Below are 26,713 nucleotides of genomic sequence, written 5' to 3'. Positions count from 1 at the left end.
AAAATAGACATTTATGAAGGAAAAAAACATTGTAAAAGAAAAGTCTTTTTGGTGTCCTCTACTCTCATTTATAGCAAAGATGAGATAAAATATCAAAGTGATAAGGTTGTTTGTTTCCGATGTACATTTAATCTATTTACTTCTGATAATGCAAAGATCACACAGCCTTGTTGCAAAGTCATAATCCTCCATGTCGCCCAGTAGGTTGAGGGCTTGTCTGTCGCTGCGCCGGAGTGAGACACGGCAGAGATCACAGCTGTACTTCGGGATGTCCCTTGTCTCTTCGGTGGTCTGCTGGTGGCTGCCCGATTTCACCTGCCGCTTTGTACTGGATGTTTTCTTCTTACCTTTTTACACTGAGCATGTTTTGGATGACTTGGAAGTGTGAATCTGAGGCGTCCAGTTTGCAGCCGTGCTCTAAAACCCAGCTCCAGGCCATTATTCGTTAAGAGTGTGAATGTTGTGACAGGAAGTCTGAGGGAAAAAGAGCCAGGGCTTTTTTTTTTTAGATATAATTTTGAAATATTTACTAAGAAGCTTGATTTTTCTGGCTTTGTATTTTGATGAAGATTTATTGACTTCAAAGGTACCCATGAACCCTTAACAATAATATTAGGAATCATAGGAGAGGGGAGGCAGAGTGTCAAACAAATGATATCCAAGATTTACCAGGTTTAAACACCAAATCAGGTTGAGTGAATACAGATTGGGGATATTTTGACATCTCCCAGGAACGTCTATGAAGCTAAAATGTTTACAAAGCAACCCTGAAAAGAAAGGCCTGAGGACTGAGTAGAGGAAGCTTTAAAGTTATCTTTTGTAAGAAAGAAACATGAGGCCAAAGATCGTCACCCATCCTCTGGTTCCGATGTGGTTGACATCCCGCCTGTAGGCTGAGATTGTTCTAGAGCAAGCTGCACCCCAGGCTCCTTGGATCCCTTAAACAAGGCTCGCATGCCAGTCTCGTCTTCACTGAGCATAGGATATCTAATAGACGCCTTAACATCTCCATCATCTCTTTTCTCTGGAGTAAAAATCCTGTGAAAAGTTATGCATACGGTGCGTATATTTACCAAGTGAAAATAACCCTGCATGCAAAATCCAAGAATTGAATAGTAGTCCTTAGGCCAACAGAAGAAGATACAGTAGTTTTTCCTAGAACTCTAAAGGTTTGAAGATAGCTGAAGACATCGAGTGACCCCCCCAGAGCGTCCATAGAGAGGGCAGTGTCCATGATGAGATGCTCCACCATCTATGTGCAGAAAGGCAGCACTTCATCTTATCTTTAAAATTCACCCAACTTCTTAGATGCTCTGAATGCAGTGGTAACTCATACATGTTGAAGGCCAGCAAGTGCCGAATATCTCCCATGCATTATTTATAACTCTTTTCACAACACTGTTGGGATATATCAATGATCCTGAGACTGAGAAAAGCCAAGAAAATGTTCTGAGAGTGGATAATTAGTCAATTAGGAAGCTGGAATTCAAGCTCCGGCTTCCATGACCCCGAAGCCCACTCTTATGTTCGTACATCTCAGTGAAGGCTTGTAGGACCCCGGAGGATGGATTATATGTTCCAGCCAAAGGTTTACGTGTGTATCTCTAGCCATGTGCGACTGAGCTCCCACGCGGCACCTGAGCTCTTTGGTTTATTAATCTCATCTCTTCCATTCCCCAGTGCTCCCTTAGCCATGTAACCTCAACATTTCTCCTCCAGAGCTTCTCGGGGGGGGGGCTGTGCGTCACTGGAAAGAGAGGATGCATGCCTGCACCCGGTGGAAGGCTCACGCCCGATTTAACCAGCCGTGGGATTGAAAACTTGTCCTAACTGAGCTCACCCCGCCGAAAAGAAGTAGCCAAGGTCGTTAGCAACCGCCTCCGGCTGCGCTTGTTCTCTAATTTGGATCCTGAGGATCTTGTCAACTTAGAGGAGGGCCTTCAGATTTGGAAATCGGCTTAATTGTAGAACCCCAGAAAGATTGAAAAAATGTTTCTTGTTTGTTTTTTAATAAACGGGGCCTAGTCAACATGCTTGGAGGAGTTAGACCATCTGTGTGAAATCTTGTCCTATGGACAATAAATGGCGATGGGAACTAAGGAAGCAAGTGACCCCGTAGGTGTTTCTATGGTGTCTATCTTTATTACATGAAATGCATGTAAAATAAATAGGTAGGTAAGTGCGTAGGTGGGTGGGCAGATATGTAGCTGTGTGGATAGCAACAATCCTTATGGAACATGTGTGTTTTTCGTCTGGAGATACATGTTCTTACTATGTTCCTAAGATGGGGGATCCTTTCACAGCCCACTCTCTTGAATGTTAGCCACCCTGCCTGCCAATATGTATGTGCATATATATATATATATATATATATATATAGTCACAATAAATTACGATTCTGTTTAATCAAGTGGTACAGCAATATCACCAAAAGATGCGGAAATAACAAAATGTAGTATATGTGATGGCGACAATAATTTCTTCTTGTGAGACTTCACAGGCTGCATGGGGAGCAAATGGCAGGAGAGCCAGGCATCCCCTTCTCTCCAGCGTCGGGGAAGCAGCAGGGCATCCACCTTGCCGTCTTGCCAAGTTTCCTTTATTTTAAATTGACTTGTGATTCCTGTAGTCTCAATTGAAAATTCTGGTGGTTGCCCAAATGGTGGAATTAAATCTTCATTATACTAAATGAAAACAAGAAAGCATTTGGCCTGGGGGAGAACACGTGCCCTTCCCTCTCCAGGCTCCTTCATGCCTCAGTCTTGCTCACAGGCCGCTCTCTATCCTCAGAATGTGGGACTTCTTTGTTTTCTCCCCTAGCCACTTGCAAAAATCCTACTCATTTCCTAAAACTCTTTACAAAGTCTTTTCAGGAAAGTCTACCCCAAACACATTTTTCTTCCTCCCCTTGGCCCCCCATCACATACCCTGGGATCCACTTGAATGGTTTTCATATCTCTCTTCTCAATGGGTATATGAGAGCCCAGAATTTAGGGCTGGCTTAGAATCCTTTAGACAGTTTTCTTCGGCCCCTAGCAGTAGATTGAATGAATGCATGAATGGTATTTCATAAAATACCTCTTGTTTTTGTCTTTCCTGGTGAAAGACAGATTAATGAGCCCAGTGGAATAGTAATTTGACTGCATATGACATTTATAATCTTAAGGACTGAAAGTTTTTGGTGTAAATCAGGAAGTTGGGTACCTCTGAAGGAAAATAATCTGTTTCTTCTTAGACCAGTGTATTAGTTTATTCGCTAAATAAAACACGCAGGCAGTGCTTAGGATAAGCACTGTCTAAATGCAAAGTCACGTCTTATGAATATGACATACGATTTGGAGTAAATTAACTTTAATATGGTCATGAGGGTGACTTCATGTTGGTTTATTATTATAGAAGGAGGAAAGAATTGTGTAGACCCTGTGAATAGTTAAGTGCTGCGTTTACAACCATGCTTTATTGGTGTGGCAGCAAAAATGTCGTCTGATGTATTACAGTATTTTGTGTAGGCTAGAGGTCAACATCACAATGCTGGAAAACAAAAAATGTGTTTGATAATGAGAGGGTGCTTGAATTTTTATGAGATATTTTTAGCCAGCTTTAATTAAGAACTAATGTACTTACCCCGAGAAATAACTTATTTGCAAAAATTGAGTGACCTTTTTAAAAATGGAAAGTGGTTTATACTTTCCATTAACTGATTAAAAGATGGAAACTCTATTGATTATGACTGACATTGAACTTTGTAAAGTGTGCTATCAAAGGTGGTACCTTGCCTAATGCTTCCTTTTTTACTTGATGCCTTGTCACCACTTAGAGTGTCTTTCTTTTTAAAAATATGCTCATTGTTGGAATCTTAAAGAACTGAGAAACAAAGACACAAAGAGAAAAATATAAATTACTGCAGACCCCACCCCCACTGCAGAAATAATTGCACATAATCTTTCATTGCAGAGGGGAGTAAGTTGGCCAACGATACACAGCTAGGAAAGACAAAGGTCGGAGGCAACCCTTGGCATCCATACTTTAAGCCAGTCCTCTGCCTTCACTGAAAGATTATTTTGTACCTAAACATTGGCGTTAGCTCACTAAACAGTTTAACAAAACTGTGAATCATGGCTCTAAAGTTATATAACAACATTGGATCATTCCCTTTTACTGCAAAACCTGGTCCGTTAATCTGTGAGGACAGCTTTGTAATCACAGGTGGATTCTCCAAACCAAAAAAAGGAAGAAGAAACTTTCCGGCCTTTGGATGTGAAAATCAAGACAGCAGAGAGTCTAGCTTAAATTTTATTAGTGTCTATCAACTGTAATGTTATCTTAGGAAGTTCTTATATTGCCTTTATTCCCTTAATTCTTTTTTTTATACATAGAAAAATTGGAGAACTATATACTGCGATTCCTGGAAAATACTTTATGTGATATTACAGGCAGCTGGCCTAGTGCAGGTTTCTTGAGCATAAAAGAGAAAAGGAATCCTGTTCATATGGAGCCCAGTGGATTCGAAAAGAGCTCTTATCAGCAGCTGGGGGACGGACTGGGGTTAACAAATGTAGGAAAGGTATCAAGTAATGGGCCCTCCCACTATTGTTTGTTCTTTTACCGGCCTGGATGTTTCTTTTCTATTGCCCCACGGATTTCTAGATGGTTTAGAAACAGGCTCATTCACTTAATTATTCAACACATGTTCCTTGAACTTTTGCTCTCTCTAGCGTCATGGAGTTGGTAACACAAAACCTGGACCTGATGAAGTACCGTATTTTCACATTTCCATTCCTTCTCAGCACTGTCACCCCGGGTTCAAACAAGGAGACATATAAGAACGCTTTTCTCCCTGTAGGTTCTCTGCGGAGCGGCTGTGAGCAGCAGCTGAAGCAGCAGCAGGCAGATGATAAATTTAAGTCGACTCCCTTATATTTCTTTATGTTCCTCTGAGATGAATGGAGTTCATTTCAGAGTCCCTGGGTATCTAATATAATTAGGTTTCCCTCTGTCCCCCTTTCCCTCTCTTCTCTTTCTCTCTTATATTCCACCTCATGCACTGAAGATGTGTGTCTCATTGACTTCCAACATTAGTACCACCAGTGGTTAGCAACAGAAGCGCTTTCACTAAGCAAAGATGACTTTATTATTATTTTTTTTCTTAGCTCCATTTCTTTCTTCTTTTTTTAAGAAATTAAATGTATTGGGGTGATATTGAAAAATGAAATTACATAGGTTTCAAATGTACAGTTCTTTAATACATCATCTGTATATTGCACTGTGTGCCCACCACCCATAGTTAAATCTTCTTCCATCACCAAATGACTTTATTCTTTATTGATCACTTATTGGGGTAGCACTTGTGTTGTGAAACTTCTTACGAGTCTTCGGCTTTATTGTATGTTAGGTTCATGCTGCTTAGTGCCAACATCTTAAAAATTATGAATGCAATGCACATCACTGGTTATGCTGCAAGAGATTAGGATCCAGAAAGTGTAGATTTTGACAACTAAAACTAAAATGTACTAACCCTGGCAAAAGAGAAAAGTGAAGACTCAGGAGGGGTCCTTTGAAATAGGTTTGCTCATTAAAATAATCACTTAGTTCTCTTATTTGTCCTTTGGGTATATAGTCTGTTCTTGTAGAGTGATTCCTCCCACGGTTTTAGTCTATCATTTAGAGTTGATGTTCTTGGGTTCCTGAGATCCATGCAAGAAGGACTTCATCAAATATTGTCAAAGTAGAAATGAATTCTTTTCATGAAATTTTAAATGCACTTGCTTTTGAAGTAGGCTCTGCTAGTTTGTATTAAGTGTTTTCTTGTGCCTAGGAGCTTCTTAGTACTACTTTGTTTAGATATGTAGTTGTCAGTGCTTGCCTATAAAAATATAGTAATTTTATATGATTCAAACTTATATGTATAAATAGGAATAGGTTCATAAGTATTCTGTTTAGGTAAGGTTGTGTTTTAAATAAGTGTATTTTTCAGACAACTGAAGCTTATCTCTCCAAGTGTTTTAACTTCTATATTAACCATGTGAGATGGGATCCTTTCTAAGCACAGTATCTACTTTCCTCTCTTCTCAAATACAATATACATACTCCTTTACTGCATTTTCTGTTGGGGAAAGATAGTCCCGTTGGTTCTGCCATAGCCTAATTCTTGCAAATACATACAAAAGCTCAGCTCTTGTAGAGGGTCATGTAGTGCTCAGTGTATTTGATTCACTTCTTATACTCCAGTGAATTCTAGGGGGCTATATAGTTAATATACAGTGAATTATGTAATTAACATTGTCAAAACCACATGTGAAATCTGAGCCACTAGAGCTGTAAGCAAGAACCCACAGAGACCTCATTTATCAAAGGTTCCTGGTCTTAAAATAGCTGTCCTCAATGGGTGGAGGTGGTGATGTTTCCCCTAGGAGACATTAGGAAATATCTGGAGACATTTTTGGTTGTCACACTGGGGGAGTACTTTTGACATTTAGTAGGTAGAAGACAGGGATGCTGCTAAACATCCTCAATGTGCAAGGAAGCCCCAAACAACAAAGAATTATTTGGCCCAAAGTGGTGCCAAGGTTGAGAAACTCAGGGTTAGGAAAACTGTGATTATAAAGTATAAGAGAGGGAAGTGAGATGAGCAAGCATTCCCTGAAGCCTGTAAGACTTCTTGGTGATATCAACCAAGTAACTCCAGTGTGTAGTTTCACCTTTGCAAGAACAGTGGACAACTTGATTCAGCAAAAGAACTTGCTTTCCTAGATCAACCTGGGATTAGAGAAAAATGGCTCCTTAGAATTTATTTCTAAATTACTTACACTGAGCTCTTGTCAGTCATCCCAGAAGGTGGAATGACAATAGCAACTGAGTAACAGCAATATCTGGTCATAGCCCTTTGCTCCCATCAACAAAGCCATCTGGGGGTGACAGGGATGAGTCAGGACCAGCGTTGGAAGTGAGGACATTTGAATGGGTTAATGAGACTGGGAGGCAGAGGATGTGATCCTAACTGACTCACTTATTGGGTTGAACATTGCTTTAGACCATCTTACAATTAAGCTCTCTATCTAATATCACTCCTTATTATAGGATTTCAAGGGACCACAAGTTTCTGCCTCTTTTCAGAATCTCAAGACTGTTCTATATCGCACCCATATGTTAACTGAATCGCTGTGGCTAATAGAGTTGGGGTGTCCTATCTGACTATCAAAGCTGTCCAGGAATGGTTTGGCTGATTCCTAGCCTTAACTGCTTCCCACCAAATTGAGATCATTATAGAAGAGGCTTTCACGTGGCTACATTAATAGATGTTGCCTACTAATTTCCTCGAGCTAGACAGATCCCTGGTGTCTCCACTTTAATGCTGATCTTAAGGAATTCGAAGTTTTATCAAAGTAGCCTGATTTTACAGTTCCTCTCCTAATAAATGTTTGAATGAAGGAGGGAATGAATAATGTACAAGTCAGATGAAATATTCTGCAATTATGGTACCCGAAACACAGAGGAGAAATTGACAACCATGTTGGGAAACCGGTAGATCTTTTCAAGAGGAAAGCATATTAATTTTTATAAGATCACTTTTTGCAGTTAGTACTTTTATGACTGATGCAACTCACCCCTGATATTTGTAGTCCTGTAACATTTCTAGAGCAGGTATAATTCTCCTAACTTCTTGCACTTGATATAAGGAAAATCAGAAGACACCCAACCCACATTTGTTAAACTGAATTGAAAATAATTTATTTACCTTGTAGCAGAAATGGCAAAGATACAGCATCTAAAATTGAATCAAGACAGAGGAGCAAAGAATTTTGTTCCAGTTCATTAAGGAGAATGCTGTCCTCTCATCCATTCTCCAAAAAATAGTTTGGCAATAGATAAAGCAGCAGCACCAGTATATGGTCTACAGTTATATAAAATATAACCCAAAAGAGGCAGATTATTAAAAGATTCATAGGAGTTTTAAAAATATCACTTATAGGAAATTTTAAAAGCTGTGGGTCATAATGCCAATGATTGCTTCCCTGGTATCTGAGTGGGTAAGCAAGTTGAGGAGTTTGGGAGAGATGTCTCTCAGAAACCTACATATCAATATGCCAGCCCTACCAAGTCATAACCTCTCTTCCCTTTCCCTCTCTTCCACTTTTCCTCCCTCCCCTTCTTTCCTTCCATTTCTTTTCCCATCCCTTCTTATTTTATTTTCTCCTTCCCTCTTTCCTGTTTCCCTTTCCCTCTCCCAGCTTCCCTCCTTCATTCCTGCTCTCTTTTGTCCATCCTTGTATTTGACTCTGTTATCTCTGTGTGCCATCTTCCTTTCCTCCATTTCTCGCTCTCTTTCCTTCCTTTCCCATGTCCCAGATGGCCAGTAGTAAAGAAGGGCTCATTTTTGTGACCCTTTCACCAAGAACAATGGAGGTTGTGGGGCAGAAAAATGCCAGGAAAGACTGTCAAGTGGTCCATATACTCAGAAATGGAGAGATGGGCTGGCTACCCCCAGCTTCTGTGGGTGAAAGATTGCCACCAAGAACCACTGAGGGTGGAGCCATTATAGACTACAATCCTTTAATCTTAGTAGAAAGTTTATAATTTTAGTACAGTTTTCAAAGGGAACACTCACCTCAAAAAGATGAAAAAATACTGCACTAGACTCTATTTTTTAGGCCATAAGTTTGATATAGTCTTTAAGTTTCTAGAGGAAATAAAGCAGATGACAGAAATTGCTTACCTCAACATATCTAGTGTCGTATTAGGTATTATTTCTAAGCTATTAGAAACTTCAGAATTAGATGAGAGCTCTGAACTCTTTTGTCAGAAAATGCACACATGCTCATACCATTTTCATATAATTTCATAATCTTTTGAAGCCCACTCATGGTTCTGTCCATGCTTTCATACTATGAAGTATAATCACTGTAGCAATGTTTCCCATTGACTATATAGTCAATGTTTACATAATAAAAAAAGAAAGCAGATATATTTCTATGGAGCCTATAAAATGGCCCTAAGTCCTATTATTCAAATAAAAATCACAGGAGTATTCAAGAAGATTCCACTAGGTATTTAGAGGGACTTTATATGCTTCCCCCAGATGCTGTTTAATATTTGTTTTAGAAAGATTTCCTCCCTAATTTTGGGTAAAGAAGCAGATCACCTTAATAATAATAACACTAGTAATAATAACAGTAATAGTGGCAGCTTCCATAGATGAACTGTCTCCTGTGTACCAGATATATTTTCCAATGAGTCTTATATACATTATCTGATTTAATTCTCATGAGACGTTTATTGAGTAGGTCTATTAGGTAGGCATTATTAGTTCCCTTCACACATGATTAATTTTAGGCTTCAATATTTTTAAATGATCTGGCCAAAATCATGAACAGTAAGTGAAGTGATTGTTATAGGAAGCTCAGATGGCCCGAGTCCTCAGACCTTGCTCTTTCTAAGGTGTCCACTGATAGAGTGAATGTCCATACGACCTTATCCCTTGAATGAAGAATGCTAAGAAATAAAAGAAAATGAGAATGAAGATTAAGTTGACTAATTGCTGCTATGGCCAGATTTTCTCAAGTCTCTGAATAGAAAAATTGCCCTTACGTCCCACACAATAGCAGCTGGCCATGGCATTGGTTTATGCTATGAGCGCTGGAGCAGACATTTGTGGAAATGAATCTGTCTTTCAGCAGAAAAATAAAATGGAGAATTTAGGCTCATATCAGGATAAAGGGATAGAGAGAGTTTACCTAGAGAGAAAGCTGCATGAGAGAGGTCTCAGCAACCATAATGTAAGAAAAATCCATCTGTGCTCATAATTGTAGGTGAATCTTCATAATTGCAGGTTAATCTTCAGGATGTGCCAAAATGCTCATGAGATAAAGTGCTTTGCTAAAGGCAAAATTATAAAAACATTGAAAACATGCTTTTCAGACTGATGAAAGATTGGAGGAGAAAAGTCTTCCCAGCCCCATCCTGTTTTACTGACGACATTCAAGGAGTTACTCTATAAGACCAACAACAGCAGACTTAACCCAATTGAAAATAAACCCTGCTAAGTTTGCAAAGTTCTGTCTTGTAAAATTCCTTAAATGCAGTAGGCTATCTAGGTCCCTATCTAAAATTATTATATCCATTAAAATGTTTGAGAATGGTAAAGATGGTATACTCAACACTGTCATTATTTTTATAAGCAATCATATTAACTTTTGCTTTGTGTTCTTCTAAAACAAAGGGATTATCTGTTATTTTAATGGCTACCATAATAGAGAAGGGGGAATCCAACACTCTAACCCAAATAAGTGATTCACATGGGTTTTTGAGACTTCATGGGAAGCAGAGAGACGAGCTATGAAATTCCACAATGTTTTAGAGCATGGGTTTTTGGGGTCAGGCAGAGTGGAATATGTTTTAGATGTGATACTTGATACCACAAAGATTTTAGGAGAGTTAGTTAATCTTTCTCAGACTCAGCAACTCCATCGTTTTCGGGAGATAATAAGAACTACCTCAAATGTCTCTTGAAAGATTAGATAACTCAGCAAAATTTTTCACCATGGTGCCCTGGCCAAAAAGGATGTTTAATAAATCTATATCATTGGTATTTTGCAGGCATAGGACTTCTAAGTGAAGTTCATATTGCAGACTCATTATTTTCCCTTCTGTGTATGTTACATTTCTACAAAAACATATAAAAATAACAGAAGGAATTCAAGTAAAAATTGTTTCAGTTTCTCATTAGTTAATGAAATTAATGCTTTCCTTTAATATATACACCTTTCTCTTGTAGATGTTCATTTTTTTCATAAATTTTATAGTTTTATATTCTAAATGTCAGCATATATCATGTTTTCCCCCCATTGAAGTAGGTTGCCAATCTTTGCAAATGAGATGCACACATGTAGAGAATTTAGTTTTATTTCACAAAAATAGAATCATATTATATAGATGTTTTTCTAACTTTTTTTCCTCACTTAACAATATATAGTAGGCATGCATCTAAGTAAGTGACACAAACCTCTGTAAATAAAGCTCCAGAGCATAAGGCTGTGTGTATAGGGTTGTTTATTGCAGTATTGATTGTGGTAGCAGGACAGATGAAAACCTCCTGGATATTGTCAGTGGGAATATGGGGAATAGACTGAAGGACGTCCATGTTATGGAACATTGCATGGCTATTTAACAAATACATATCTAGACCTCCTTGTGTGGCAGTTCTTTTTTATTGGAAAAGAAAGTGGGAGTTATTTAATTCAATGCCCTCATTAGACAAACCAGCAAATTGAGACCCAAAGCAGCTTGCCTACCTTTGGTCCTTTAAGGGATCCAGAATGCTAACCCCACGCTCAGCCCAGGGCTCATTTCTCAGCCTCAGTCTCCTGGCACAGTGGCCGAGAAGTTCACCTTGAGCAGAGGGTCAGCTGCGGATGGATCTGAATATGAGTTGGCAGCTTGCATTAAAAAGGCTTTTAGTACAACTTGTGCAGTGAGTGTTCAGTAGTGCATTTACCATCGTGGAGGGTGCATAACATGAAAACTGCATTAGGGGTTTTCCCTTACAACACAGTGTCACCCGTTGTCTTGCATTTGTCCCCTGACTGAATTTCCTGGGGAAGGTCAGAGCCCTGCATTACTTTGCTCTGCTCTGCTCTGCTGTGGCAGGGTCCTGAATATTTTATCTCACTGCTCTGATGAGAAGGGGTCTGGCAGCGAGTTCCAGGGGAGTGTGGGCAGTGTGCTCTTCCTCAGACAGCTGGTGGAAGTGACTCCTTCATGCACACTCAAGGACATTCAAAAGCAGGGGGATTCTGAGGCACTCCTTTCTTTCAGCTTGTCAAAGTGGAATTTAGAATTGTGAGACGGAGTCTCAGTCATCTTTATTTTCAGCATTATCTTGCTTTTAGGAAGTCAAATAAGAATTTATAGTTTGGGGAGATGGTAGCAGTTGCGTGTTGTCATTTTATTGCTTTGTTTTCCATAATGACAAGCCAATGCATGCTCTCCCGTCCAGTTTCATTTGAAAGTTGCATCTACCGGCAGCTCCCATGGTTATCATAACATGATGTAGGCACTTATTAACTGTAAGACTAGGATATGTGAGTTTATTTTATTTTTTTAGTGTTTGGCCTATGGCATTAGTATAGTTATAAAAGCATAGATGGGAACTTTAGCAGAGACTGCAAAATGGATCACTCACACTAAAGAGAATCATAGCCTGGTATATGATATTAGGGACAAAATATGTTTCTGTGATTATCTAATGCATTGATTCCAATATTTCTAGGTGTTTACATGAGTGAAAAAGTTCTTTCTTATTGAACAAATTGAGAATATTTCAATTTCAATATTATACTTACTTCTCATAATCTTTAGGCTATTTTTTTGTTTGTTTTCTTGGTTTGTATTTTAAATTCTTTATTTTTTTTTTTAATTTGTATCTTCTCCTTAAAAAATATGTTTTATGATAAATAAACAGTGTGAGGCAAGTCTGTTTTGAATGAAAAATAGAGCAAAGCCATTTAAAATTAAGACCATGTGACAACAGCCTTGCAGGTCACCTCTGGCTTCTTCAGGGTTCCATCTGTATTCAGCTTTTAACTGTCACTTTTACATGGATGATTTCTACATGTGACCTTCAGCTTTGACCTTTATTCTGAATATTAGATTAGCATTTTCAAATGCTTGGTAGGTACCTGAACATTATCTAAAATTTAACTCCTGAGTAGTAGAAACTCAGTAAAAATTGTCTGAATCAGCTCTTCATTGGTATGTGTTAAGGGAGCATTATAGGGAGGCCAACGAATGTATTGTTCTTTTCAAATTTTTTATTATAAACTGTTCTTCACAGTCACCCCTGACTCAAAATGTTCTTTTCTGAACTCATTTCACAAGAGAAAAAGGTGGAAAGTCCTGAGTCTCTCCCTTATAAAACAAACAAAATCAAGGTAACATTGGTTGGAATTTAGCTTATTTACAGTTGCTTGAAAGATAAGATATATAACATGATCATTAAAAATCAAAGACTAATCTTCAAAGATGTAATGAAAGGAAGGGAATTAGCATGTTGAATCCAATGTTTAAATCATGTATGTGTTGTAATTGTTTCTAAACATATTGGCTGTTCTAATAAAAGAAAAAAAATTATGAAAATTCATTGTTGCCCTGGATGGTGTGGCTCAGTTGGTTGGAGCATTGTTCCATACACCAAAAGTTGATGGTTTCAATTACCCATCAGGGCACATACCCATTGAGTGTTCGATGTTCATTTGGGGTGCATGTGGGAGGCAACCAATTGATGTTTCTCTCTCACATCAATGTTTTTCTCTTTCTCTCAAAAAAAAAAAAAATTAATTAAAAAAAGAAAGCAAGAGTTACAACTAGGAACCAAATACCAGTCTTGGATGCCAAAGGCCATGCCTGTTCATGACTCCCACTATCTATAATACAACAGAACTTTATACTAGTTACCTTCCCTCCACTTACAAATTTGAATGCTTTAAAAAAACACACACAACATTGTCACTAAGCCTATGTGTGTGCCTTAGATCCAAATAGACACCACAGGACTGCTTGTGGTTGATGACTTTTGCTGAAGCCAAAGGAGCAACCTGATTATTTTAAAGCTGCCCATTGATTGCCTCTGATATAATGGAAAATGAAGCTTCCTTGGCTCACTTGTGATTTGTTTGGAAGTGGAAGGCTGGGGATGCATTGCCAAAACAGCATCCTAGCCTCTCAGCCAAGGCAGGTGGCTTTTGGCTGAAATATCTGGCAGATTCTTGGAGCTTGCCTAACACTTACATAGAACCATCATTTTATTATCTTCAGATTACAATTTAGCTTACCTTCTACCTTTTATTCCAGGATGACAGTTGGCTTAGGTTGTCTAGATTACCAAAATTCTGTGTTTTTGAGAACTCAGGAGATGCTAAATTTGTAAGACTTCCTGCCCAATATTCAGAGATTTTGTGCCTGTATGTTGAAAGTGGGGCCCAAGAAATCTGCATTTTAAATAGGTATTTTAGATAGTTCTGTTGTACATAGGTCAAAATTCACACTTGAGAAACACTGAGTAAGAGTGTGGATAAAATTGAAGTGGATACATTCCAGAGATCTCAGTAGAGCAAAAAATATTTCTATGTCAACACTTTAAAATGTCTATATAATTGTAGGATGTTGTTTTAATACTCCCAATAATCACATGTGTTTTGTTTTTATTTTTAATTTTTCTTTTTAGATGGGAGATTGAAAGACTTCTAAATAGTCAGGTGAAATGAACCCTAGTAAAGGCAAATAGCTTGATATTCACTTTGGGGCTGGATTGAAACCTCAGTTCTTTATATGGCCCATCAGAAAGTGGGAAGACATCACAGAGAAAATAAGCTGATGTCATATTTTTCAGGACATCGTTTTCAGCCTAATCTTGGGGAAGAATGGGCCTTGGGACAAGCCATCTCCTCTCTCTTGCAATCTGGGAGGAAGTATGTGACTGAGAAGGCAGAAACTTCTCTGCTGCTGGCCCCTCCACCTGCCCTCTGGAGTTCTGCATGCTGCTGTGGAAACCCATGTCCATGTCCCCCATCACCCACCCTCATTCTTAACCACATCTCTGCTTGTCAGGACTCTCCAATGCATGTTTATTTTTAAGAACAGCACATGCATCTGAGCCTCACTCTTGGGGCTCTCCATCAGCGAAATGCATCTCTTCCCAGCTCCCATCACCATACTAATAAGGCTTTTAGATATGGCTCTAGGTCTGTGGAGCCCCATTGAAAGGCCTTCAGCTCTAGTGGGCACATATTTCTGATGGACTGTTTTCCTAAAATATATGGTTATGTCATAAACATTTTTTTACTTTCCTCTGAACAATCATGAATGGAAATGTGTGGCTCTCCCTCTTAAAAGCAAAACAAAAACCAACTAGAATTTCATCTTAGGGAAAAAAATTTACTTCTTCAGCCCTTCAGGTTTTTTTCAATCTCATAATTTGTATTAAATAGATTCTTTTATGGATCTATTTACATGTAATTGTTTGTATTATCTCATTTCCTTAATGCCAATGTGATCCATAAATTTCTCATATCTATCAGTACTTTTAGTCTTGTTGTAGGATATTAAGTGATGATAGAGAACATGAATAATAGCATCACCTAGGTATTACCTAGAATACTAATTAGATGTATTTTGGTCTATTTAGACATAAGTACAAGAAAGGAGGATGTCTCACGGCAGAAGGTTTGATTTTGACATTCCTGGTATTCACAAAGCTGGTTCCAAAGTTGATGCAAAAGTTATTAGGATGTTGGCATGCTCTCTATTCACTGAAGTAGGTGAACAGTGATATTCCTGGAATAATAATGGACCTGGCATTGGGGCATTCCTCTTTAATGGAGAGTGGCTTGTCTGATATTTTATCAAGACCCATTTTCAAAACCTGTGCCTTTGCCTCTAGGCTCTGCTGCTCTCTGCAGCCCCATGGTGAGCTATTTTTAAGCTGCACATGTTTAATTTTGCAACTTGTGACAATTTGAAAAGCATAACAATGTCTATTCTCACTGAGATCCACAGATACACCAAGATATACTGAGAGAAGCAGTATTTGGGGGGAAAACTCCATCATGGTGTGGGTGTTCTCAGGAATCAGTGGGTTTTCTCTTCCCTGAAGGAAAGCCAACCATCTTCCCTTAATCAATCAATCCTGTTAATTTTTCCATTTTAAGGAGCACTGAAGATGACTCAAGTATATTTAAAACTTGCTTTATTTGGAACTTGGACTTCTCAAAAAGAGCTGGTTGGAAAATAAATAGAAAATAAATCCCTCCAAAATGCAATGAGGAGAATACATCTTGGAATGAGCCCACACTTCTGTGTTCCTGTGTAACTTACTTAAGACCAGCAGTTGCTTGTGGAACCATCCCTGATCATAGGACCTTTAGTTCTTACATTATGGTTTGCTAGTTTGCCTTTAAATTAAATTGAGCTAGAAATTTACTGCAAGAAACTTTACTAGATGCTGTACCTTATGCTTAAGATGCTAACTAGTTTGTTCATCTAGAAAACCCTTGAGCTCTGGCGACCTGTTATAAAGTTCACTTACATTTTCTTGTGATGAAGGCCACATTCCTGAAGCAATTCTGACATAATGAAGACATCTGCATAATGAAAAATCAAGCATGCAACCTTGATTTTTGATACTTTTGGAGATAACGGTTATATTAGTCCAGGTTAGCTGATTATTAAAGGAACTTTTTAAAATTTTATATTACCCTGACATTTTATATTTATCTTACTAATTATGTGTTGTGCCTTCCCCAGGATACCATTAAACAACAGAATTTTCCCAACACAATTTCCACCAATAAATAGATACAGACAAATGGGTTTTCTAACAAAACTGGTGATTTGTAATTGCTTTCCCTGGAGAAAAGATTGACCATATTATTGCTATGGGCTTTGACATCAAACATGAGCCTTTACAGAGGGCTTATTTCAGGAAAGTTCCCCAACAGGATGATTTGTATTGACTGACTGTCAGAGGCTACCTAAAGGTGCAGGTGCAAGGAAAGTGCCTGCACGTGTACTCTAGGAACCCACGTGGCTCACTCTTGCACCTCCTTCAACACTCTGCTCAAACGTCATCTCCATGAGGCCTTTTCCGATCACTCCATTTTCCTTGCATCACCATTCAACATATTCAGTTCTCCTTGCCTCATTCTATTGTCTCCCCCCATTGTAATATAAGCTGCATAAACCATTAGTTTTGTCTTTTTGGTTCACTTGTGTATATTCAGACCTGAAACCATAAAGTATAGTAAGAGCTAAAAAATGTACTTTAAAAATGCATTTATTTAATTTGAAGGTAGCTTTTTGTTTTGAGATAATTACAGATGCACGTGAAATTGTAAGATATGATGCAAAGAGATCCTATATACACATTCCTCAGTTTTCCCCAATGGTAAGAGATAAAAAACTGTAATAGAAGATCACAACTAGAATATTGACATTGATTCAATCAGGACACAGATGATTACAGTGACCACAAAGGTCCTTCATGTTGCACTCTTATAGCTCTATCCATCTCCCTTCACCCCTTACGTACCCTTAATCTTTGGCGTCCACTACTCTGTTCTCCAGTTTTATACTTTTGTCATTTCAATAATGTAATGTTCATCATGCAAGTCTAATACATGTTTTGTTAGATTTACACCTAAGTGTTAATTTACATAAGTTGTCAAATAATGTCTGTAAAGTTGTATGTAGTATCCTATTTTCCTTTGATATCTACAGTTTCTGTAGTGGTAGACACCATTTAAAAAGGTATTTTTAAATGAATAGATTAGTTAAAAATACATCTTAAATTTTTAGGACATTGAAGATATCTCAATTCTAATATGTCAAGAGTAGAGTTTTTCGTTTTCTTAACCCCTGTAGTCTATCCACAGTGTGTCTATTACATCAGTTCATTCAATTTATCTACCTAATTTTTCAAACTCCAAACTAAGTCATCCTTAATTCTTCTCTTTCCCTTATTCCCAGCCCTACTAATTATTTCAAAATATATCTAGAAACCAACCTCCTCTCATTTCCACTCCAGTCCAAGCCACCATCATTTCTCACTTCTCTGAGAGACTTCTCTGGACCACTTCTCTCAGAGGGGTTCATTCTTCCACTCTTGCTCTCTACAATTCACCCTTTACATGGCAGGCAGATCACAAAATTTCTCTAGTCCCTGGAGAGATATCCCAGCACACACAAACTGAAATCCAAACTCCTTACCCTGGCTTGAAGGCCCTACACACTGGTGGCCCTGGCTGGTAGTCCCTGTGTACCTTCATGAAGCCACCTCTCAGTCCCTCCTGGTGCGGTGGGCATGCTTCAGCAGCTGCACCCTTCCTTCTGTTCCTGGCCCATTCTCGGCTTTGCACACGCTTTTACCTCTGCCTGACATGCTGTTTCCCTTAAACATTTCATGGTTCATGGTTGGCTCCTTCTTATAGTTTATATCCCAACATAACTGTACTTTTAAAAGAGTTTTCTTCCCTGACCACTCAACCTACCGACTTTCTATTTTACCAATCTGGTTTTAATAGTCTCTGTAGCACTTATTCATATGTGATGTTTTCTTACTTACTCCTTGTTTATTTGTTGTTTATTATGCTGAGTTATAAGCTCTGTGGATGCAAGGGCTTGCCTTTCTTCATTACTGCTGTACATTCAGCACCTAGAACCATGCATGGAACATAACAAGGGCTCAATACATAATTTGTGTGTAAATGCATGAGAGTGCTGTGTTTAGTATCATCTATATTTTATCATAGTTCACTCTGCAACAGATGAATGAAATATTCTGATCCCCATTTTGTAGATGATAAAGTGAGGCTTTAAAATAATTAGCCCAACCATAACTCTACAGGAGTGTATTTTTTTCTGCCTGTTTCAAACGAGGGATACCTTTACTCATGGAAAATGCACAGGAGCAAGAAGTTCAAGAAGTATGTTGCTGACTTTTGTGTATGGATCTATTTTTAGTTGAGACACTTTCAACTAAAGTTCTGAAAATTTCTGGAGAGCATGCTTCATGATCCCATTTAAATACTTATTCCACTGAGTCTGGTGGGGATGGGCAAGGGTTATAGAAGAGATGAGTTGTCCTTAAATCTGTTTAAGTCTAGGATTTTAGAAGTGCTTCTTTCTTTATTATTAAAGAATATCATTTCGTGCATAGTATTGTTGGGAAATACTGGTTTCAACTAGAATTGTTACAACTGTAAAGAAAAAATAAGTAAAAGAGCCTGTCTAGATATTTAAAATATGAAAGGTGCACATCCCATATGTACCAAATCTCTTTAATATTTACACTTATACAAAACAAGCAAAAACAAAATAAACAAACCAAATCCCAGGAGTATAAATTAGAGTGTAGACAAATCCTACAGCCTGCCCAAGGCATGTAAGAATGAAAACAAAAAAAATTCAAACCAAGCCCCTTCACCTTCAGAGAAGGCAAGCCTGTAGCTTTCTGGCTCTCAAAGCAACTGCCTTCCTCTTTAATACTTACTGCCTTTTAATAGAAAAGGACTTTGTGAAAATTGGAAATTGTCCCAATGGTGCTCACTAACAAAACAAGTCCATTGGGCCCTGACAGGTGTGGCTCAGTTGGTTGGGCTTCATCCCATGCATAGAAAGGGGGCCGGTTCAATTCCTGGTCAGGGCACATGCCCGGGTTGTGGGCTTGATTCCCGGTAGAGGACCTGCAGGAGGCAGCTGATCGATGTTTCTCTCTCTCTCCGTTCCTCTCTAAAATCAATAAAAACACATATTTTTTTTAAAAGTCCATTAGTAGGGAGCTGGCAAGTTGCGTTTTGCCTTTTATAAGTATGGAGAAACTGAGGAAGCCCTTTCTCTGAGGCTAATGCAGCAAATTAGTTTTGGAGCTTAGTCTCCTGGAGGCAAAGTAGAGGGGCTGAAAAGTTGTGGTTTCCAGGCGAGTGCACTTTAAAGGAAATAATGATTTTTCCTAATTCCCAAATACCTGTGCCTGGACAGTGCAGAAAGCAGCCAAATTTCTGCAACAGCTTCTTTTCCACCTCTGTGCCCATGAAGTGGAGGGTATCTCTCGCTGACAGGACAGCATTGCCTCTCCTGGCAGGTAAACCTGCTCTGTGTTTAGCACCAGGGTCAGTGCCTCCAAGAGCCTCCCCACCAGGTAGGCTTCCCGCATCTGATTAACACTCTCAGGCGACTGGCTGGTGTCTGACCTTGAGCAGCACGCTTCCCTCCTTCCCTTTTATTTTTGGAATCATTTTGCCCTGCCTCGGACCCTAAGATGCACCCCCAGCGGGCTCGATTGCATTAGCAGGCTCCTTTTATTAGGATCCAGAGGGTTTCGGCCCCGGTGACCTGTCTGTCGCCTGTCCCCTCGCCCGCTCCCATGCTGATTCACTGATGAGCTGGCACCGCAGGCCCCGCCTCCCGGAGTGGTCTGCGAGTGGCTCTGCTCGGGAGAGGGGACGCTGAGCCCGAGCCAGCCGAGCCCCAGAGCTTGCTACAAGTGTGAAGGGCAGCCTGCCTGCTGCCACCGAAGAACTTGGTGACCGTGCCGAGGAGCAGCCCTTTCTCTCCACCCTGTCACTGCTCTATCCGCCTCGGCTTCTCTAGCTTTTTGCAGGAATTTCCGATTCAGGCACTAGCAGCTAATTCCACAGGAGTTGGGAGGCAGCCTGTGACATAAACTGAGACAGAACTTTCCCCTCAGAGACTGTCTTTTTGGGGTTTTTTTATTGGCAAAGACTTCTGGCTGTCCTCAGAGGAATACCTTGTTGCTTAAGATGAGTGGCTGTAGAAAACGGTGTAAACGTGAAATATTGAAATTTGCCCAGTACCTTCTCAGACTATTAACAGGTTCTCTTCATACAGGTAATGACTTTTTTTTTTTTTTTTAATAGAGGCTGGTAGAGTGTGATAACGAAGTTGAAGTGGAATAGGAAAGGCTCACTGTTTGTGTGCTGTGTTTATTTTTAACGTTGTCAATAAAATACAGTTTCGTGAGTGTTTGCTGAGATTCACGTTCCTAACAATGTGTGCAGTGCAGCTCGCATCTGGGGGGGTCGTGGATTCGGTGGCCGTACCTTTTATGGCTTTTTGGCAGGATTGCTGTTGAATGTGCCTCAGTCTAAGGAGGCAGTGTCTTCAGTGTAGAAGGATTTTTTTTGGAAATGCTTGATTGTGTGAGGGGCTTTTCCCTCTTCCTGCTTGCTGCAGTTTACTGGAAAACCACATCACTGTGTTTAGAGATTCTGCAGGTATTTAGCAAATCTGCAGGTATTTAGAAATTCTCTTGAACTCTTTGGTCATTAAAATCCACAGATTATTTCTAGTGTTTGATGATGGAGCGTCGCAGTGAAAGGGTCGAGGACATTTCTCTTGGTTTACAAAATGCAAGCAAAATGTGAAAACAGCTGAAGAGTAAAATGTCCATGAAAGGTCTGATATTTGTTTCATGTCAGGATATTTCAGTGTTTAAAAATGTGCACAGTTGAAATAGAAACTCTGTCTAAATCTAAATTTTTATAGCAAGAAAATAGTTTTAAGAGGTTCCAAAATCATGAGCCTAAACTCATGGGCACCAGCTTTGGTGCCCATGAAATCCCTAGGCAATGCCATCGTTAAAATAGTGACAGGTGGGACCAAAACTACTTTGAATCTGTTATCAGTAATAGATATATTTCATGGACCATCAAACTTCTGCCAGGCAAAGCTTACTTGGTGTACTGCATCTTGATTCTGGCCATGAAGAACTATTGTTAGCTGTATGTTTTCAACTTATATTTGTTTTCCTTAATCTAAGTAATGAGAAAGAAGAGTTTGTAATGAAACCTATACACTGTTATGCAAGTTGGAGAGAGGAATATGAGCAACATTTTCTCTAGGAAATAAACTCTCTGGCTAATAACAGAATTGCTTGTATGATTATGTTGACAATCTGAGCAGGAAAAACAATTCTGAGACAATAACTGAAAATCAAATGATTTCTGAGAGTATTATTAAGTGTTAATAATAGAAAAGGATTGTTATCAGATGCTAACCGTTAAGCAGTAGAAATTGAGGTGCTTTTGGATTCTTTTAGAGTAAACATTGAGAATCTGGACCTGACTTTTGCTAACTCGGAGCTCCGTTGTATTTTTCAAATGTAAATGTCTTTACATTTCTATTGCACGTACTTCCATCAATGTGACTTTGCTCTATCATATCCATGCAATCAATAATATCCATATGATATTTGCTTTGAACACTCAGTTAAGGATGGTGTGCCATTTGTGATATTGTGTCTCATTGGACGATATTCAATATGTGACCTTTCATCTTGCTTGAAATTAGAGAAATATTTTATAAAAGAAAGCTGTCCATGAGGTTTCCACGGCAGTTTGGGTTTTGCTCTTTGAGAAGTCAATTTTAAGGTTGTACCTGTTTCTAATTAGATTTAGGTGCAGTGCTGTGCCTTTTATGCTCAGTCTGTTTGTGTAGAGTTTTCTGAAACTTCTGATTTCAAATAATTTTATGAAGATGGTAAATGGCCGTGAAGTCGTAAACCAAGAGTATCGAATCCAAAATTCAGTGGGTTGTCAAATCACTGGATAGTTATGTATTATATGAAATTTATAGAAAGCTAGTATGGCAGCAATTTTTTAAGCCTTATTTAATGCATATTTAAAAATCAATAGAGACAGGATTCCTTCTCTTCTTTTAGAGCTACAGGAGAGAAAAAATAACTCTGAGAAATAGAACAGATTATAATAAAGTAGTAAGATTGATTTTTGACCTGGGAAATGTGATGAAAGCAAGTTGTGTTTTGTGAAAATTCTTCTTGGCTCGGTCTCTAAAGCTAAATGTTGTAAAATCCAGCCAGAATCTTTACAACTGGCAACTTGGAAAAGCCAATTTATGTATTTACTAGAAGTGGTGATAATATACACTGTTCATATTGCAAAATCTAATGTAAAATTCATTAGGGCACTTTCAAGTCCCTTAGCTAGTAATTAATGAAGAAGTAGGAAGCAGAGTTGAATTAGTTATAAAAATTTGCTTTAAGGTTGGATATGCAAGCAGCTGCTAATTGTATCCTGAACAATCAGCAAATGTCTTGTAGTTATCAAAAATTTAAGCAATACGAATATGCCTGAGATGACTTTTTTTTCATTTTATGAACAAGCCCTTTATCCTTACTTTTCCAATGAAAGGTGTGACCTGAGGAAATAGTGATTTTCTTTTTCTACATTGGAAACCAGGTTGATTCTGAAGTGCCTAATCTATACTGGCACTTGCCTTTCATTTGATCCCCAAATGCCCATGCCTTCACATAAACATAGAAAATGGCAAGTGCAAATAAATGTTGATGGACACAAAATCTCCTTAGATATGTCTTATTAGGGTTATCACAAGTTAGAGGAAAACAGTTTCCTGAGAGCTTGTCATGTAAGTTTTGACAATGACTAGAATTGCTTATCATCAGTAATTTAGTTAATGATATTTTTCCTAAAGTAATCTTTATGTTAGAGAGTGATAATTCAATGGTAAAGATTTGTCCAGATAAAATAAAACACTTTTGTTTTACCAGAAACTTTTAAAAAAGTGTTTTTTTAAAAAATATATCTTTACTGATTCCAGGGAGAGGAAGGGAGAGGGGGAGAGAGAGAAATATCAATGATAAGAGAATCGTCACTGATCGGCTGCCTCCTGCACGCCCCCTGCTGGGGATTGAGCCCGCAACCCAGGCATGTGCCCTGCCCGGGAATCGAACCCCGACCTCCTGGATCCTAGGTCGATGCTCAACTTGAGCCATGGCCCGCTGGGCTTTACCAGAAACTTTTGACATATATTTATCTTGGCGAATCGCTTTTCAAAGAGTGGGTTTACAAACACATATATTTGCTTTACTTATCATGAAAATATTTGCATTGTTAAGACCCTTCATTATAGATAATAAATCTCAGAAATCCATTTTCAAATATTGTAAGTTAATGGCTACCATGTTCAGTGTAGTGAGGTGCAATACAGGATCAATTATGCAATTCCTTCTCAATGTGAGACCTGCATTTCTTTGTACCACATTATATTCAATTCGGGATGGGGTTGCTGGTAGCCAATATATCCTGGTACATTTAAATAAGTGGAGGTGATTTATGAGGATTGTAATGTGATGCTAGTGCCATGAGACTCATTCTGCTGATGGGCAGTCTGTGTACCTTTGGAACCCTCAGGGTGTCCTGTTCCACAAATGCTGGCCCACGAAGAAAGGATGAATGGTATTACACATATCAAATTTGGACTTCTTTCCTCTTTATGTGTGAAATTTAGGCTTGGAATGTTTCACGGTACTCATTTGGAGGTTGTTTGGGCATTTGTTAGTTCTCTATACGTAGTTTTCTTGAAAAATCAAGACCTGCACACATTTTCCTGTTAGCAAGTACTCCCAAAATATATGTGTGGAGTGGATCTTGCCTGGGGCTCTGTTTCAGGCTTGGGAACTGCAATCGTCAGGTGTGGAGGAATTTAGCTCTCCATCTAAGTGAAACAAAAGCAATCTAAAGCAAAACGTGGAGCTGCAGTTTAACCAGAGGGTTAAACAACTTCAAGTTTAATGTAAATATTCTATTGAAAGGCTGTGGTAAGCATCATCATTTCGTCAGGTAGAGAACTTGAGATTAAAAGAGAGCTTGAGAGCACCTGACTCACACTTCTGTATTGGGTAGCCTGTTCTGTGGATTAAGCCAGTCCCAAGATGAATAATACCAAGATTTAGATATGTTTATGTTGTGTTTTGTAAAAGATCTTTTTATTGATTTCTAGAGAATGAGGAAGGGAGAGGGAGAGAGAGAGAAACATTGATGTGAGAGTGAAACCATCATTGGCTGCCTCCTGCGTGCCCCCTACCAGGGTGGAGCCTGAAACCCGGGCATGGAGCCCGCAACCCTGGCCTGTGCCCGGACTGGGATCCAGGCAGCGACCTTTCAGTGCCCTGGATGATGCCCGACCCGCTGAGCCCCACTGGCCAGGGCTGGGTTGCATTAAAGTATGAAAAACTAGTGACGCTTAGCAGTATCTGGTAACTAAGAACCCGTTTCTAGTCATGCATTTCTTTTCCCTGTTTCCTTCTTGCCCTTCCTGGTTACAAGTCACAGGATGGCGTGTGCAGTTCCCTCTGCCCCCCTCTCTGCCACCTTTGGACACGGGCAGACACATCTCATGCAAGGGGTATGCTTCTGAGGGCCTCGCATAATTAAAATTCACAAAACTCCAGTTTAATCCAGGCACAAGATGACAGGTGTTTCTGTTTCCCAGTTCACAGGGCCCTGATGTGACAGTTGAATAAACAGTTTATATTCACTTGGCATATCAGCTCTGGAATTATGCTACTCTTGATTAAATTTTTTAAATTTATTCAAATTTTGCTGATCAAGTGAAATTAGATTTCTTATGGCACTATGTAAAACTCACATTACTGAAATGCACATGAAATGCCACCATTTATACTCAGCTCTGTGCTTCTTCTGTTGAAACCTGCCCTCGGGTAAGGAGAAAGCAGAGAAGCTTGATGTCGTGTCTACGCAATTCCCAAAGAATATGTGTCAGTGTGTGTGCGTGTTTGTTTTTCCCCCCAGCACAGTTTACATTTTAAACTTTATCATAAGAATTATTTTGTCTTCTATTAATGAGTTTAACTTTTCAATTAGCAGTAAAGGAATATTTTGAGGGACTCAGCATTTTGCCTAATCAGCTCAAGGTCTGCCAATGGCTGCTGAATTTGGTCTGAGGATCCCTGAATTCAGTGGACAAATGGCCTTGTATTTTATGTTCTTTACTCCATAATTGGTACATTAGGTAAACTTGTAGGGCTTAAAGAACTCTTACAAGAGAAGACTTTTTTTTATCGTTGTGTAAATTTCAAAGTAGTAAGTCATCTGGTCTCACAGTCTTAGACATATTCAGCTCTTAAACTCATTGTAAGCTGATTGACCAAAGTAATCAATATATTACATGTAGTCTAAAGGGAAGAGCTGATATTCATAGAAGAATCTGCCTTTGCTCCTGTGAGTTAAAATTATTAGAGATTCCTTACCAAAAAAATCCACAATTATACATCAGTGCATCATGTAAGTACTTGAAGAAGAAATAGCCAAGTTTCACAATGTGGGACAAAGACTGAGGATATTGTAGATCGATTGAGATATGTATCAGTTATGTTCCTGACGGAAAGAGAGCTCACACTCAGGAAAATAATGTAATAAAAAGACAGTGCATGTGGGCAGGGTGTAAGGAAATTAACAGGCGGCATGTGCACCCTGAAGCTAGTAAGAGCAGGCCCCTGGGGGAGCAGGGGATGGGAGCCCTTTCTGAAGCCGGCAGAGGGAAACTCCACGCAGAGCGCTGCTTGATGGCAGGCGTGGCCTTTAGTCCAGGGACATGGCCAACTCATGGAGACCTGATCAGAAGGGAGCTCAGGAAAAAAAATGCTGGCCTACCTTCCTCCTGCCCTCAGAGATTTTGCTGGTGCTCCCGTTGGCTGACTCCATTCTAGAAAGCCAGTGAGGAAATTTCTCTACATATGAGTAGTAATACTTAGGGTAGTAATATTCTCATGGCCACATCTATTATTTCATATTACATTTATACTTTTATAAGTAGAAATATTCTCACGGCCATATTTATTATTTTACATTCGCCCACAACAGGTATTACCACTGACCAGGATTTCTTTCTTTAAAATTACTAACAGTTAATCCCATTGCTTTTCCTCGAAAGACATTGAAAGTGGCATGAGCTAGCTAGTCATACCCCTGGGTGATGTCCCGGGTTCTAGTCATCATATCACACCTTCCACCATCATTGTTTATCTTTTACTTTGACCATATAGCTCCTGTCCAAAATTTTTCTTTATTTAACTTTATAGGTTAAAAAACCTATGCCTCAAACAAATTGACTCTGTTTTCTGAGGAGCTTTCACTGTAATCAGCCTAAGTAAATGACACATGGACAACATAGTGTGTGTCAAGTAGGAAGATGGTGTTACAACATAGTATGATATGGTCACGGCTTGTGTTTGCTGGGCATGATGATGGATTTTCATTGGTAAAGTATATTTTCTCTTCAGGTTCCTTTTTCCAGCACTGGGATACATTTGTGGGTTGGGAAGGGAGGGGCTGTAATCTGAAAAGCTTCCCTTAATTGTAGAAGA

The 26,713-nt window shown here is 39.1% G+C and overlaps 1 protein-coding gene across 3 annotated transcripts in view; it reads left to right on the top strand.

The window, feature by feature from the left end:
* The window catches only part of KCNIP4 (potassium voltage-gated channel interacting protein 4), a gene marked incomplete at its 5' end in the record, with an annotated part of 828,309 nt that overhangs the window by 154,380 nt on the left and 647,216 nt on the right, over positions 1-26,713 (top strand). Inside the window, one exon of one of the 3 annotated variants that reach the window (XM_081132593.1) lies at positions 19,918-20,397. The exons of the other annotated variants lie outside the window; for them this stretch is intronic. Within the exon in view, the coding sequence (XP_080988719.1) occupies positions 20,310-20,397 (88 nt within the window). Of the gene's footprint in view, positions 1-19,917; positions 20,398-26,713 lie in introns of those variants that run through there. 3 annotated transcript variants of the gene reach the window in all.

Source organism: Miniopterus schreibersii (genome assembly GCF_964146895.1).
Source record: "Miniopterus schreibersii genome assembly, chromosome: 1".
NCBI lineage: Eukaryota > Metazoa > Chordata > Mammalia > Chiroptera > Miniopteridae > Miniopterus > Miniopterus schreibersii.
The sequence above is the reverse complement of the archived record's forward strand: the minus strand, read 5'-3'. Positions and strand labels throughout refer to the sequence as shown.